General features: G+C 39.4%; 1 protein-coding gene across 1 annotated transcript; it reads left to right on the top strand.

Moving 5' to 3' along the window:
• The first annotated feature begins 6,448 nt into the window (after positions 1-6,448).
• On the top strand, positions 6,449-6,901 carry LOC145106999 (uncharacterized). The gene has a single exon (XM_079043897.1). The coding sequence runs from the start codon at positions 6,449-6,451 to the stop codon at positions 6,899-6,901; it is 453 nt and encodes a 150-aa protein (XP_078900023.1).
• Positions 6,902-17,447: the final 10,546 nt, after the last annotated feature.

Here is a 17,447-nt window from a genome sequence, read left to right as displayed (position 1 = left end):
TCCCCCTGAGCCTGAGAGTAATATTTTTGAGGTTCACTTGTGTCTGGCCTGTTGGATTCCACAGGTTGTTCTTCTTCCATATTCGCTGCAGCGTCATCGATTATTTTCTTCAACTTATCTACCGTGTTGTCTGCAGCTTTGGATTCAAAGAGAATAGGCTTTTCGGGCTCATCAAACAGCAGCATGTATTGTTCAAGTAGGTTTGAAATAGGTATCGTAACCTGACCAGAGTTTGGAAATATGTCCCCCGCAGAACCTTCGGTGGTTTTGAGCCTCTTGACGTAGTTATCGTCGAAAGTAACATAATAGGTCTCCTCGATTTTCTTTGAACGTTTGTTGAGAACCCTATATGATTTGGAGGTTAAGTAATAACCTAGAAAGATTCCTTCATCTGCTTTGACATCAAACTTATTTCGGTGCTCCTTTGAATTAAAGATGAAGCACCTTGAACCGAACACATGAAAGAACTTGACATTTGGCTTTCGGTTGTTTAAGATCTCATATGGAGTGATCGAAAAGCGTTTGTTGAGATAAGATCTGTTCTGTGTAAAGCATGCAACAGCAATGGCATCAGCCCAGAAATACAAAGGTAATGAAGCGAAGCTCAGCATTGTTCGGGCTGCTTCACTCAGAGATCGGTTTCGCCTTTCGACAATTCCGTTCTGTTGTGGAGTGTACGGAGCCGAGAAATTGTGAGTTGTTCCTTTCTCTGCAAGAAACTCTTCAAAGTCTTTGTTCTTAAACTCCAACCCGTTGTCACTTCTTATGTTACGAAAAATCTTTCTCAGCTGGACTTCGACCTGCTTGATGAAGAGCTTTAGTTTAGGAGTGGCCTCTGATTTCTGTTTTAAAAAGAATACCCAAGTAAATCGAGAGAAGTCATCTACTATGACAAGTGTATACTTGTTGCCACCAACACTTTCGATTGAAGATGGACCATATAAATCAATATGAAGTAATTCAAGTGGTTCAATTATTTTTGTGTTTACGCGAGAAGGATGACTCTGTCGACTTTGCTTCCCCATTTCACATGCAGCACACAGGTGTTCTTTATCGAATTTCATAACAGGAAGACCCCGAACATGATCCCCAAGCACCAATTTGTTGATGTCTTTAAAATTCAGATGGGAGAGTCTTCGGTGCCAAAGCCAGCTTTCGTTTGATTGAGCCTTTCATAGCAAGCAGATAGTTGGTTTTCCCTGTATGGGATTGAGATTCAAAGGGTACATTTCTCCTTTTCGCTTTGATTTCAGCAGAACATTGTTTAATTTCTTTTCAGTAATCTCAGATCCCTCGTCATCGAAAGACCCCTTTAGTCCAATTCCAACCACCAGTTGAGAAACACTAATAAGGTTGTGTTGCAAACCCTCAACATATGCCACTTTTCTTATCGAGAACTCGCCATTGGTAATCATACCATAACCTTTGATCGTGCCATAGGAGGTGTTACCATATTTGACAGTTCCACCATTTGAAGGAGATCGAAATTCCCTCAGTTCTTCCCTTCTTCCTGTCATGTGACGCGAACAGCCACTGTCTATGTACCATTCATCATCAAATTGCTCGTCACGTATAACCTGCAAAAATTAAGAAGATTTAGGAACCCAAAGTGTCTTGGGCCCTCGTGAGCTTTTTACAGAACAAGGATTTGTAAGTGAAATATCAACTAAAAAGGTTCTTTTTATTAACGTTGTTTCATCTTTTCTTTTTAAGGTGAAAACTTTGATTTTATCTTTAGGTGGAGTTGCCGAATATGTGTAATTTACGTTAGCATACTTTCGATCAACATTAGGCTTAGTTGACGAATCCTTTGAATTTTCTGGACAAAGCTTTTCTTTTCCTTTTTGATCATTCTGTGAGAGAAGGTTAGATCTAGGAAAATGAGATTTGGAAACGAAGTTAGCATTTTGGATAGGACTATTTTGTGATTGAGAGTGAAAATTGCTATCCTTTCGTTTCTGCTCACTGCTCAGTCTGGAACCGAAACCATCCTTTCAGTTTTTCTCATCTCGAGAACCGAAGCCTTGTGTTCAGTTGACATTCTTTGGTGGACCGAAACTCTGTTTTTGGTTGGACTGATGAAAGGAACCGTTATACTTCTTTCGGTCGAGATTGTGCTGAGGACCGAAACTCTTCTTTCGGTTGGTTTGATATTGAGAACCGAAACTCTGTTTTCGGTTGATTCCGCCATGAGTATGAGTGCTAGGATTTTCTTTTCCTACCTCCTTTTGCTTAGAAGGTTTTTCATAGCGAACGTAGTTGGGATTTTGAGATCGCCATAACTGCTTCCTTTCAGCGAGGTTTTTCTTGTACCTCACATTCCTTTGATGCTTTCTTTCTTTCACCTGTTTTGGGTTTCTGTGAATGTTAGCCATTTTCTCAGATTTTTGAACATCAGCATTGCTCTTAGGTGAAGAAGTTTCGCTAGAAACTACTACTTGTTCATCTGAAGGCATTTTGGTACCACTTGTGCTAGGCTCGTCAAAACGAGTAGGATCATTAAGTGGTTCGGCTACATATCTTCCTTTCACTCTCCACGAAGTTTTCTGTGACAAACCTACTGTTTCATCAGCGTTATCAATGGGTGCTGACCAGAAAAATTCATCACAGCCTTCAACATTGTCTTCTTCTACTATTGCCGTCAGTTCGGCTGTTTGTTGCAGAGTGACTCCATTAACTTTGTATACCTGATTTGGAGTAGTTTGGACCTTTTGATACACAACGGCCTTTTCTTTAAGGACTATGGTCTTATCTTTCGATAAACGAGCAAACTCAACCGAATTTTCAGAAATAAGATTTTTGTTAGTTTCGGGTTCGCTCTTGACAAATTCTGAACAATCAACTACATCATCCACAAAAATGTCACTCATATCATCATCCTCATCGAATTCAGAAGTATTTTCAACAACAATTTTATTTTCTGAACTCAATTTAGCATTCAACAAGTCAAATTTTTGTACGGTTTTAGTTTGGATTTTCAATTTGTCATTTTCATCCAACAAATTTTTGAGCATGTCCTTATGGTCTTTGTACTTTATAAAGGACTCTATTTTATCAAGACCAATTCTGTACGCAGGGGAAATATCCTCAGAAGAAACAACGTTTTCACAGTCATATGCGTCGGCATCGATTTCATCCTCCTTCATCTCAAGGAAGGGTAAAATCATACGATGTATCTTCTTCCCTATTTCACAATCAATATGCAATTGAGTAATATTGGAATATAACCGCTTAGCAATTAAACAAAACACATTTCGTTGTTTTAAAAGCTTCAAATTATCTCTTTTCAAATAAATTGTTTCATCCCTAGACCTAATCAAATCCTTCTCCTTCTGCTCAATCCACATTCGCCTCTCCTCACTCTTCGATGACACCCTGCTGATTTGATCAGTTAGGTTAGAGTTTGTGACGCGAGTTTGAGTTAAACTTCCACTTAAACTAGAAAATTTAGATTTTAATCCATTGAGTTCATTTTCGTAGTTAGTTATTGGAATTTTCAGAGAGATAAGAATAGATTGTACCTTCTGGATCAACTCGTCGCAATCGTTGATCTGCTGACTGACAGGCTTTGCAGCGAAACACCGGTCTTCTCTATCCTTCTCTCCATCATTTCCTCCATCAGTGGTATAGCCTCGCATGTGTGACACTCCAGACGTCACCATCAAGCACCTTCCTGTATTGTCCTCTTCCTTCACCAACAGAGCCTTCCCATGAGTCGGCTTCCTCACTTCTTCGTCCTCTTATTCAGTCGACCAAATTTCAATGCCTCCAAATTCATCATTGACTGCATTTCCCTACACAATAAGAGAATTCATGGTGTTGTTAGATCCTGCTTTCTTCTTCCTGATTTCCTCCAAACGCCTTTTGAGGTTCGCTTCTTCGTCCTCATCTTCGTCCTTCTCAGACATATTTCTTAGTATGCAGTCTTTGGCGAAATGATTTTTACCTCCACTGTAGTGACAGGTAAAGCCCGAGTCACCTCCAAGTTTCGTTTCCTTCTTTGGTTCTTCCGTCTGAGAAACACTTTTCGGTTCCTCCTTTGCTTTCTCGGCATTGTAACTGCCTTGCCAGTTTCGGTTTTTGTTTGTTGGAAATTTTCTCTTGATAAACTTCTTGGGATTTGACACCATCAGAGAATATTCTTCGCTTGTTAGATCATATTCAGAGAGATCTAAATCTTCATCTTCCTCAGCAGCATTCTTACCTTTGGAGATTAGAGCCAACGATCCCATGTCAGTAACCACATTAGATTCTTTAGTCAAGGCAATCCCGTGTGACTTAAGTATCCCCACCAATTTTGCAAGAGAATAACTTTTGAACTGTTCATGTGCCTTCACAGTTGACACCACAGCCATCCATTCCGATCTAAGACCATTCATGAATGTTACTTTTTGTTCAATGACCTTCCTTTCGATCCCATGCTTAATCATCTTGCTTAAGAGATGATTGAAGCGATCGAAGGATTGAACGAGCTTCTCTTCAGGCTTCTGCTTAAAATCACCAAATTCTGAGAGCAACAGTGTTTGGATTGAGTGCTCAAGATCTTCATCCGTAGAGTACAGTTCCTTCAACCTGACCCATATTTCCTTTGCTGTCGTGCACGAGCTTACCAGCCGAAATGTGCCTGACTGTAATGCAAACCTTATCATCCTTAAAGCTTTGATGTTGCACTGAAACTTTTCCTTCTCGTCTTGAGGTATATCTTTCACGTCACCGATAAGTTGATTATATTCCTTTTGAGTTTTAACAACTCTTGAAGTACTTGCATGAACGAATGGACCAACAGTGATCGCCTCCCAGATTAAGTATCCATTATCTTCTGAACCAATCATGTAGTCTTCAAAGTGATTCGCCCAGACCTCATAATCTTGAGTGTATAAAATAGGAATCCTTGTCGTCGATCCTATGCTTTTGAGATGTTGATTGGGTTTGACTGAGAATCGTCCATGGATGTGTTGATGGTTGTTTAAACCTGCTTAAGATCAGACGTGTAAATAACGTTAGGGTAAGATCATATATTTAAAGAACCACGTCAATAGCAGATGACGGCTCTATTAATATCAATCTAAGCGGAAAACCCTAAGATCTTCTTCAATAGAAGAGATGTGTATGGATTACACAGTCTCCTGCTCTGATACCAATTGTTGAGTTGAAAAACTCTTAGATCGATTAGATCTTCAACAGATTCAACAATAAAATCAAATGAACACAGAGAACACAATATGGAATCAAATAATGCTGAATGATTTAAACATAGTCACGCCTCAGCAGAGCTCGACAAAGAACTTCCACTGTAGAGGCGAGCTAGGGTTTTGTAGTACAAATCAAAATGATAATTATCAAAGCGCTAATAACTAAGGCTGCATGCATGCACCTTAAATACTAAACCCTAAACAAAACAATCACAGTTGGACAGGCCCAAACTGGATAGCAAAACTGGGCTAAGGACCGAGCCCATGACACAACACTATTTAACCCAACAGTCCCTACAAAAAACCATCCTTGACATACTCTGCGGTAGTGCAGTCATCTGTACCGCATACCCCAATCAAAAGCACAGTGACTATTCAGCCCATTCTTCACGAAATGCCAATTGAAAATTTTGAATTTGGATAATGTTCTCAGAATCCTGAACTTTCGAGTTCTGCTGACTCAAGTACTTGTTTTTCAACTCACACAAAGATTTTCAAGAGACCGCAGTTAAATGTCTCAGATTGCGGTTCTCCAAAGACTCAAGCAAAATTGGCTTTAAAACAGGAAATTAGATCCCGAGGTAGAAAATGGGAAATTGATCTAAAAAATAAAACTTTCAAACAAGCCAAGGTTTCAAATCAAAAGAATTTAGAAAAATCCATCACTGCCAAAAATCTTTTAAAAAAATACTACTATCAATGGATCAAGCAAAAACGAATGTACAGTGACAAAATCCTTTCAAAACACTTTTGCAAAATATCAAAAGAAAGTCACGTCTTTTCAACAATATTCCTTAAATGATCCAAAGTGGAAGGGTATTTTACCAACTCCTGAATCTTCAAAATCACATCAGTCTGTCATCAGGTCAAAACTTAAGACTAGTTCACGTGACAAAACTTTTTCAAGTCCCAAGATCACTGCAACCAAACATAACCCAAGGACCGGTCACAAGTCTCCAACCACACCCTCCGGACCGTGGACAAACATCTCTCGTTTCATTTTTACCCACTGAAAATGTCATGTCCAACCCAACCTCGTAACACCCCAAAAGTTGTGAAACACCCTGGACTAGGTTCAAAAACTTAAAAGCAACCTATTCCTAAGTCCCACGTGCATTCATCAATTAAGAAAATTTCTCATGTGAACCCGGACTCCAAACTTGTTTGGGTGCCCAAACTAAGCCTTTAATTTGCAGGCAATGTGCAAGGAGGAACAAGAAGAGGAGTGATTAATCGATACTTTCTGCTCCTTGCACATGACAGGAAGGTTAGAATACCTTCACGACTTCAGGCCAATCTGTAATGGTGGACACGTCACGTTTGGAAACAATGCAAATGGAGTCATCAGGGGTTATGGTGTGTTAACCACGGGAAGCTTCTCCATTCAAAGAGTTGCTTACGTAGAAGGTCTTAAGCATAACTTGATCAACGTAGGCCAACTATGCAAAGCTGGTCATCAGGTTAAATTTGATAGTGAATATTGCTACATAATGACAAATGATAGGAACACCTGCTTAATAAAGTCCAAAGCAGAAGGTACAATGTATCTTTTGGATATCTCATTGATCATTGGCAAACCGCAGTTGTGTTTTCTGTCTAAAGCAGTATCTGAAGTAATTTGGTTGTGGCACCACAAGCTTGCTCATCTCAACTTCAGATACATCAACAACCTAGTAATCGAAGAACTGGTCTGTGGTCTCCCAACTTGAAATACAACAATGATACATTATGCCCAACTTGTGAGTGTGGAAAACAAACAAAGGGATGTCATCCTCTGATTGTTGATTCTTCAATCATTGAACCCTTAGAGCTACTTCACATTGATCTCTCCAGTCCATCTACCGTAACCAGTCTTCATCACAAGCAACATATTCTGGTTATAGTTGATGACTTTACTCGCTTCACTTGGTTCTTCTTCTTAAGACTCAAATCTGACACACCGTAGTTCATGATCAACTTCATAAAAGAAATAGAGCTCCAAATCAAGCTACCAGTCAGAAGGATAAGAAGTGACAACAGAACCGAATTCACTAACCAACTCTTGAATAGTTTCTTGGTTTCCAAGGGCATCAGTCACAACCTTTCAGCACCCTACACAACACAACAAAATCGAGTAGTAGAGCGAAGAAATCTCACATTAGCCGAAGCAACTAGATCGATGTTGAATTTTGCCAACCTTCCTCTCTACTTCTGGGCAGAATCAGTGGCAAGTGCATGTTTTGTTCAAAGCCACAGTATCATTTGCAAACTTCTTAATAAGACTCTGTATGAGGGTCTTAATAACTGGAAACCCAATGTCCGATTCTTCCATATCTTTGGTTGCAGATGCTTTATGATCAACAACAAGGATCACCTTAACAAATTTGCACCGAAATCAGATGAAGGCATTTTTCTTGGCTACTCTACCAACAAAGTGGCCTACAGGGTTCTCATAAGACGTGAAAGACTGATAGTCGAAAGCGTCGATGTCAAATTTAATGACTATTATGTCCGCAACACTACTCCGTCAACTGAAAAAAAAATTATCCTGGAAAGTGTTATCCTAGCAACTTCGGGTCCATTGAACATAGTTGAAATCAACTATGATGATCTTTTTGATCCCGTAGAGACAGCTCATTTCTCTGAAATCCTGGTGTCTCCGGTATCCCAACAACAACATGCTGAAGTATTTGGCCCAAGCTTGTCTGAAGATTTGTCACTCAATACTTCCACTTCGCTAGTTAAGGGGGAAAGTTCAACTCTATTGGAAGTGACAACCATCGAGGTTCCAGTACTAGAAGATACAACTCCGGTTTCTACCCGCAGAGTCACTATCTAATCAAATGTTTTCTGAAGACTGTGAGGATGAAGAAGTTGAGAACATTAACACAAGATCAGATTCAAGGGTTATCAGTCATTCATCAATCTAGGGTGAACCGATGTCACTGGTTCAAGGAGAACCATCTTCGGTTCATGGGGAACTCCCATCATCAATTCAGGGGGAACCTTCTTCAACAACTGCAGTTCAAATTCCTACAGTCCAAGATACATATGCGGGCTGCTCCCAAGTCGAGGGGCAACTACCTTCTCTAACCGCAGAGTCCTCTGACGTTGAAGATATTCCCTCAACTGCAGACGCGGATCACCAACAAACTCATATTCACATTTTGGATGAAGGATCACCCACTGGGTGAAATCATTGGCAATCCATCCTCAGGTATCCAAACTCGATCCTCTAGTGATTTAACTAAGCATTGTCACTATGCAGCTTTCATGTCTTCGGTCGATCCCAGAACTACAAAAGAAGCACTCCTGTAGCCCGATTGCATTGTTGCTATGCAAGAGGAACTTACTGAATTTGAAAGAAATAAAGTGTGGAAATTGATACCGAAGCCAATATGTCACAAAATCGTCGGTACAAGATGGTATATAAAAACAAGCTAGATGAATCCGGTGCGGTGGTGAGAAACAAAGCCCGGTTAGTTGCTAAGTGGTACAATCAACTTGAAGGCGTTGACTACGATGAAACATATGACCCCGTAGCAAGAATGGAAGCAATACGCATCTTCTTAGCGTATGCGGCACACAAGAACGTTAAAGTGCATCAAATGGATGTAAAAAGTGCCTTTCTGAATGAAGAAATGAAAGAGGAAGTTTACCTTTAACAACCTCCAGGCTTTGAAATTCTAGAATTCCCAAACCACTGCTACAAGCCAGAAAAAGCAGTATACGGTCTCAAGCAGACACCGAGGGCATGGTATGAGACTCTCTTTGAGTTTCTTTTCACGACTAGATACAAAAGGGGTGTAATTGATCCTATGTTATTTAGAAGAGCAAATGGTAATCATTTGATGCCCGTTCAAATTTATCTGGATGATATCATTTTCGGATCAACAAATCAGGGTATGGTGAATGAATTTGCAAGGCTCTTGACAAGTAAATTTCAAATGAGCATGAATAGAGAGATCAACTTCTTTCTAGGACTTCAAGTGAAACAAGTCCCTCAAGGGATATTCATTTATCAAGAAAAATATACCACTGAGTTGCTGAAGAAATTTTCAATGGACAATTTCTCCTCAGCGAAGGTCCCTATGGCCTTTGGATGCAAGATCTCAGCTGACCCTACCGGAGAGTCAGTTGACCACAAAACCTACCGATGAATGATTGGGTCATTGATGTACCTCACAGCAAGTCGACCGGATACTATCTTTGCAAAAGGTTTATGTGCTCGATACCAAGCTGACCCTAAAGTATCTCACTTGACCGCAGTTAAGCAAATCCTCTGATATATAAAGGGAAGTAAATCATTAGGCCTCTGGTACCCTGCAGGGAATGACTTTAGCCTTCAAGCGTTCACAGATGTGGATCATGCAGGATTCAGACTAGATCGTAAAAGCACTTCAGGGGGCTGCCAGTTCTTAGGAGGAAGATTAGTTAGCTGGTATTCAAGGAAACAGAACTATGTTTCTTTGTCTACTGCAGAGGCGGAATATTTGGCCGCAGTCAGCTGTTGTTCCCATGTCCTGTGGATGAAGACTCAACTTATGGACTACGGTTACAGGGTGCTGCGGGTGCTAATTTATTGTGATTCGGAGAGTGATATAGCGATTTCTCATAATCCTATTCATCAGTATAAGACAAATCACATTGAACTACAGTACCATTTCATTAAAGACCATATCCTTAAAGGTAACATCGAACTCATTTTTGTGCCCACTCACGAAGAAATAGTTGATGTTTTTACTAAGGCACTCGATGCTACAAAGCTAAATGGGTTTTTGGAATTGCTAGGAATGATGAACCTAGACCTGTAATTCTTTTTGAATTTGATAAGTACTGCAGAACACATCGGGTCTCCAAGGGTGAAGGAATTGCTTTTTTTCTTTTCAAAAATAAAATAAACTCTTGAAGCATTTTCTTCACTTCGGTTCTAGAACAATATATTCCTCATATTCTTTTCAGTATACCTAGTATACCGCAATCACATAAGAACAATATATTCTTTAGGTCTTTTAGTTCTTTTATTTCTAATCTTCGTGATCAAGTGTTCTTTCAACTAATGTTACCGCAAACATATTGCATGCTACCACAGTCATCTGAATCCAACCGGAGTTGCAATGAATGATCCTGCAGTCATAACTTCATAAACGCTTTGAATAATGGTGTGTGCTATTTAATGGACTTTAATGAGAAACATTCTTCAAAACATTCATTTTTTCGCACATGACATTCTCAGTCCTTTTCAAATAACTTTCCTCAGTCAGGTTCCTTTTTCGAATAAAAACAAGTGAATCGTTTTTCCCATAAACGAAATCTTTTAAAAAATCTTTTTCTTCAAACAGTCATATCTCCCAGCCGTTGGATGTCAAATCCGCTTCCACTTCCCCATTTTTTACAACGGATAAAACGCCTCTCACCCCATGTTCAGACGGCATGTGATCATGGTACTGTTAATGCATTAAATGCTCATCTTTTCCAGAAACATTTTAATTTCGACTTGTTTTAATTGTTGCTGATAATGGTAAAAACCCAAGGATTTTTAACTTTAGCAACTATAATTAAAGTAATAACAATGATTTTTTGAAATCCGGAGGTATAAAACCCCCAATTCTTTCCAAGATAGCTTTTACGCTATCTGAATCCTTACGACGATCTTCATCTTCTCCACCTTCTTGCTAAAACCCCTTTTTATGCAAGTTCTCAAAAACCTATTTTCGTAACAATGGTGAAATCTCGTGTTTCAAGGAAGCAATCAAAAGCTTCAGGCTCTTTAACTCCCACTGGTTCTGAATCAACCATCAAAGATCAAACTCCATCAATTGCCTCAAACAATTTCCGAGCAGTCTTTGAAAATCACTCATCGTATAATGAAGCTATCAAATTAATGATCAAGTTCCTTCCGTCTTATCCATTGTTTCATGCTTTTGATTCCTTCACAGAGGTTGTTACTCTGTCTGTGTTGTTCAAGTGTGCTTTCTCAGGCTTTCGACCTAGCAACAATTTGCAAGAGGTTCATCTAAACCTGGTGAATGATTCCCTGGTGGTGTTAACAAAAGAAAAGTTCTTGAATGCAATCAATCTCAAGGTCTACCAACAGCAAAGTTCTATTCCCCCAGCACAAACGATGTGTTCACTACCCTCTATCAAATGGGGTACCAAAAGAAGCTGAAAGGGGTAGGTGAATTCAAGAAGAATCAGTTACCAGTAGTATGACTGTTCATGTACCATTTCATCATCAGAAGTCTCTCTGGAAGGACTGGTGGTACTGACAATATGGGAATCAAGTTATTGGAAATCGTCTAGAGTATCTTTACGAGCAACGCAGTCAACTATGGCCACATCTTATGGGATGATTTCTTGGAATACATCCCTAAAGATGCTCCAAAAGAGGGTGTGATAGAGACGACTTTTGCTCGATTCTGGTCACTTTGCATCTTCGATCTTCACAAGGATTCTAAGCTTGATATGGGCAGCAACACATACATGTTTTCAACTCGTGATCTCAAAAGGTACACTACTTTTAAAGATCAAACTATGTTTGGACCCATTAGACGTTTACCGATGTACATCCTTGAGTCCATTGGACTCACTACGGTAGAGGTAGCTGACCACATACAGGCTACAAGTGATATTGCCATGTATCACTCTTCCTTATCTAGACCCAGTCAGCTAACCGCAACACAGGATCCCCAGACCACCGCAGTCCAAACTACTTAGCCCAAACCAAAATGAGTCAAGTCTCTTCCAGTCTTCAAGAAAACTCCACTTAACATAGTCACAAAAGGAGCTGGTGTTTCTAAGAATCGAAAAGCTAAGACCGCATCGTGTTCTGCTGCGGTTCATCAATCTCCATCCAAGACTCTTGATCCCCCTGTGAATGTCCTTGATGACACTCATCATGAGTCTTCAGCTTACGAAGATGTCTTAGGGAGAAAGAAACTCAAACTCACCCCCAGTCAAAGCCATATGCGAACCATGAATCATACTGCAGTCTCTTAAAAGACTCCGGTATTCATTGGGGTCACCGCTGACTCACCCTCACACAACTCATCTCACCACTCAGACACAATAAGTGTATATGTTTCATCTCATTGTGGAGACACATCCCCAATTGGATCCCAAGTGGACCCAATTGTGACGAGTCGCCATAAGGTCTCTAGGGCATCACACTTGCAGGTATTTGAACATGAGAAGTTGTGCTCCATTTTATTTAGTGTCACACAAACACTGGATACATGGGTTGCACCGTAGGGCACTCCTTTCTTAGCACTTATCGGAACTGAGCTGAGGCCAGACTTGACATTAGGTCAAGGAGACCGAGGAAGCTCAGGAAATCCTATTCCATCGACATTACGTTCAAGTGGTCTAGGCGTAGGGAGCACAAATGTGCAAGGAACCACGAACCCGAGCGACACCTCGGTGAGACAAGGATTTGACGGTTACCATTCTGATGATTCTTGGACTCGATATTGCCCAATTACCGAGTCCGGAATCAGAAAATTTGAATCTTTCAAGAGGGTGGTGCAAGATAGAAAATCTCAACAAGTCCAACAACAACAACAACAACAAAAGGAAGAAGCTATTCAGACTGTAGCCAAGTACAGGGCCGATTCCTTCAATAATGCCAAAACGATTCATGACATCCTTTCTATTCAACAATGGATGTCTACCATGGAGGCAACTATTCAAAATGATCATCAATCGGAGAATAATTATGGTCCCTCAAAGCCCCCTCCCAATACAAAAGATCATGATTCAAACGAAGAAGAAACTGCCATCGAAATAAGCTCAGCCCCTATGTTTGGTTTTGATGAAGACAACTTTGATGATGTGTAGCAACCTCTTCTCTCGGATGATTTCTTAATGGTTCGTGATGAAGACGAATCAAGTGGTTCACAACATTCCACTTCCAAACCCAAGGCAAAGAAGAAAAAGAAGATTGCGGTCTCACGAAAAGAGTTTCTCAGTCTCCAGGCCAAAGTGGATCAGATCTTGGCCTTAGTCACCTATAAAGAACAACAAAATACTAAAGTCCCCACAACACAATCTCTTGTGGATCATGTGGAAGTACTCGAAACAAGGGAAAGAATGAGCCTCAAAGAGTCATTATGCGAATTAAAATGGGCATAAGAGAACTGGATAATAATAGAATCACAGATCATAAGTAATGCATCTCAACAGCTGAAAAGCTTATCAAGGAGGTCACCGCACTAGAGGATGAGTTCAAACTCACTCTTGAAAAACAAGCTACCCATTCCAAGCAGCTGGTTGAAGAAACTCATAATGCTTATGAATCCAGCCTTGCGGTCCTTCAAACCACAATTAAAGGATTAAGCGTTCTCTAACCGCAAACTCGAGTGTTGATGAAATCCTTCGTCTTACCAAGGATATTTATCAACTACTCTTCAAAAAATACATCTCGGACAATTTTTAACTCTGTGAACAGATGAAGTCTCAAGTCAATGAGACTTTTTCTAAGATTGATGGTCTCAATCAATGGTTTGAAGAGCAATAGGTGGTTGCTTCCTCAAAAGGGGGAAGAGAAAGCCCTCCTAGAATTAATCAACAACAAGATCCCTCACGATTAAAGTCTCTTTCGGTTCAACCTCCTCCTACCGCAGAACACAACAAACCACCAACTCCACGTCCTTCACCGCAACCATCTCCACAACAAAATCCACCGCAACAAGACCCTCAACAGAATTCTCAACAATAGACTCCCCCTCAATTCAAGAATTTGGCACCCACAATGTCTTCTGATCACTCCAGTGACTTCCTAGCCACTGTTTAAAAGAAAGTTGACTGGAGGGCTGCAAAGTTTTCCAAACAAATATGGAGAGCACGTGGGTTCGACACAATAACGGATGAATCCTTAGTCAACTCTTGGGTAAACCTTACGCGCAGGCTATTGGATGACGACTACAGGCCCATTCTTACTTATGTCGAATCTCCCTTAAACGGCTACTAGGACATTCCCATATCCCCAAACTCCAAGTTCTTTCCAGTATTTGAACCTTTTGATTCAATTCTCCCAGATGCAAAGAGACTACCGATAGAATTTGAGTGCCTAAACCTCTTCCATCCCAAGCACGACACCACATTTGAGAAAATCTAGTCTAATGATAGACCAGATGGGGTTAAAAACTACAAGGCAAGAAAATTCATGAAGGCTGATTTCTATCAGTATACCTTGACCCGAAGAGGAGATGAGTACATTCGGACTCATGCAGATTTTGTGAACATGAATCCTGAGGAAATATTTTTCATAGCTTGAGTATTTCAACTTAAAGCTGAAAAGCATCCTAAGATGATGATTTCTTGTGAAAGAGCATGTGATTTTCTCAAATCGTTGGTGTGCGACTTCGGTAAAATCGATGCAGAAATACATCCAGTTCTAGCCAAGAAATTTGACTTTCCTGAACTTGAACCTGTTCCAGCCTACACTAACGGGTTTCAAGAAATGTCAGTTGATGCAACCAACTTTCCAGAGCTTGGAGTCGTATACAAAAGGGTTCATGACGGTCCAAAATACTTCATTCCGGTGACCGCAGTCCATAGCCTCACCAAGAAGCAACTCGACACCACTTTGGCTTCAGTGCAGCGATCGAAGCACACTACAGATGAAGTCAAGTTTGAAATCACAAGGAGAATTCAATGGTTGTTCGAAGTTAGAAAATTCTGGTGGATTCTCATTCGGTTCCTCAAATTGCAGAAATAAATATGATGGATAAGAGGTCACTTTGGGGGAAATTGATGATACAAAAAGTGACCCTCTTTAGCTAAGGAACGGCAACCTGGATTGTAGTCGATACCGCAGATGGAGTTGATACCGTAGTAGAAGTTGTCTACCGCAATTGGAGAAGTTTTGTTGAACCGCAACCGCTACCACAGAAATGAAGATTGCATGAAAATTTGTTTTGTTTTATTACTGACTTAGCGTACACACTTTGTATTATCCAGTGAACCTTTGAAGGTCACTAAAGTAAGTAGTTTAATAGTTGTTTATTTGATATGTAACTTTTTGGGACTTTATAAATAGAGTATCCAACTTCATGTAATTTACACACCTTCACGATATATTTAAACTTTTATTGCCATACAAAGATCATTCTTCTCTATCTATTATCTTCTGAACCGAGTTCTTCTTCACCTTAAGTTACTCGCATTTACTAACTTGTGTTTGACTGCAAACCTTGTTATGAATCAACTTGGTGTCTACTTGAGATAACTTGTTGTCATTTATATTTCCTTTACATTTCCGCAATTAACGATCTAACACTCCAAACTTATTATTTTTGAGCTAACGTGATCCTTGAGATTAACTTATTCCGCAACTTACTATCTTGTACTAACGTTTGTTCAAGTGTTTCTCAAAAGTTTTTCTCTCATCAAACTAAAACTAATTTTTCTCTATAGATGTCTACTTCTGGTGATGCTTCTGATTCTCAAAATTCTACCCACAACTTTTTATTACTCTCGATCGTGTCCAAAGTGACATTGGACGGCACCAACTACAATGATTGGATGTGAAACATCAAGATGGCTCTTCGATACGAGGGCAAACAATATGTCCTCGAGAAACAAATTATCGAGATCGATGAAGCCACTGCTACTCCTGAAGAAATAGCCTCATATAATAAACATTATGGCGACGTGAATAAGGTTGCTTGCGTCATGGTTTCCACCAGGAATCCTGAGTTGAAAAAGTTCTATGATGACTACTGGCCATACGAAATGAACTTGGATCTTATGGAAAAGTTTCACAAGAGAGCTCGTCAAGAAAAGAATTAGGTCCTGAAAGCAATCATGGCTTGAAAATTGAAGGAAGGAGAGTCGGCCTGCAACTAAGTGTAAAGAATTCAAAGATACATGGGGCGCCTTGAAAGGATTAATATGAATTTTGATGAGGAGCTGGCTATAGACATGGTCCTTAATTCCTTTTCACCTTGTTATGATCAGTTCATTTTGGCTTATCATTTGAACAATACATAAACCACATTGGCCCAACTCCACAACCTCTACAAATGCTCATGTCCTTTCCATTGGAAAAAACAAAGGAAAGAAAAGGAAAGGTGCTCCTAAGCATATCAAGCTTCCGTCTTCTTCAAAACCACAAAAGAACACCCAAAAACTCTTTTTAAGCTCAAAATGCACTCAAGATGGCTAGGGTTTCGATATTATCACTAAAAAGGCAATGTGAGATGAAAGGATGATGCAATTGAAGAACATAAGGATCTTAAATAGGGTGCAAACCATAAAAATTAGGGTTTGCCCTTGGCTCGAGTATGCCCAGCGTACGCCTGGAATCACCCCGATAACACGCATGCAAGGAGTATGTTGTGCGTACCTAGTGTACGCCCAGTGTACTCGCAAACCCTTCTCCACTTTTAAATTGAATTAAATTAAATTTAATTAAATAATAGATTAACTTCATACCTAGCGACTCGGGCGCTACAATGGTACACCTGAAAGAGAATCTATGACTCCACATTCTCTAATAAACATCGAGAAATTGAGAAGAATACCAAATATTTGTCAAATATTATCCCTTTATGAATCAGATCTTCTTAAGAAGTTGGTTATAAGGAATCTTTAATCTTTTGCACGTACTTTTACTCTTTCCAATCTTTGATGCCATCTTACCACCAGGAACTGTGAGTTTCCATATTTAACCTCAATCTCTTTAGGAAATAGTAGCATACTTAATATATTTTACTTGAAAAAAATGCAAGATATAGCAACATACTCTTTATTTGGTTAAAATACAAGAAATAGAAGCATAGTTAAAATAGATATATCACTGATTAATATCATATACTAAGTTCTTTGGGATTTTGTGTTAGATCTTATTATACATAAGTGTTTAATTAAATTTGATGGTGTTAATATGTAGGGTGGAAAGTCGGGCAATAGTTTGAGTCAGTCAAACTAGTATCCAAATCTTCTTTTTGTACCCTAATGATGGAACACAGTTGGATTACTGCCAAGTTCTTGTGGTTATACTACTCTTTTTTGATGACTTTCATCTCCTTCACATTTGATGTATTATATTTATCTAGCATTGGAACGATTATTTTGTATGACATATAAAATTTTATGTGATGGATTGTATTTTTATATAGGATATTTTATTTTTTATTATGAGACATTAAATGTGTGATTTAAATTGAAAATTACTAAATAAATAAATAATATTTTAAAAAACATTTGAAATTATAACACGCAAAAATCTGTGTCGTCTTCCTTTATGACATGGGATTTAATTACATGCAATGT

Source organism: Lactuca virosa, chromosome 4 (genome assembly GCF_052849685.1).
Source record: "Lactuca virosa cultivar CGN04683 chromosome 4, Lactuca_virosa_CGN04683_v6, whole genome shotgun sequence".
NCBI lineage: Eukaryota > Viridiplantae > Streptophyta > Magnoliopsida > Asterales > Asteraceae > Lactuca > Lactuca virosa.
This window is presented reverse-complemented; position numbering and strand designations above follow the sequence as displayed.

Excerpts from the sequence above, each read along its gene's own strand:
- LOC145106999 (XM_079043897.1), top strand. The coding sequence starts at position 6,449 with ATGACAGGAAGGTTAGAATACCTTCACGACTTCAGGCCAATCTGTAAT.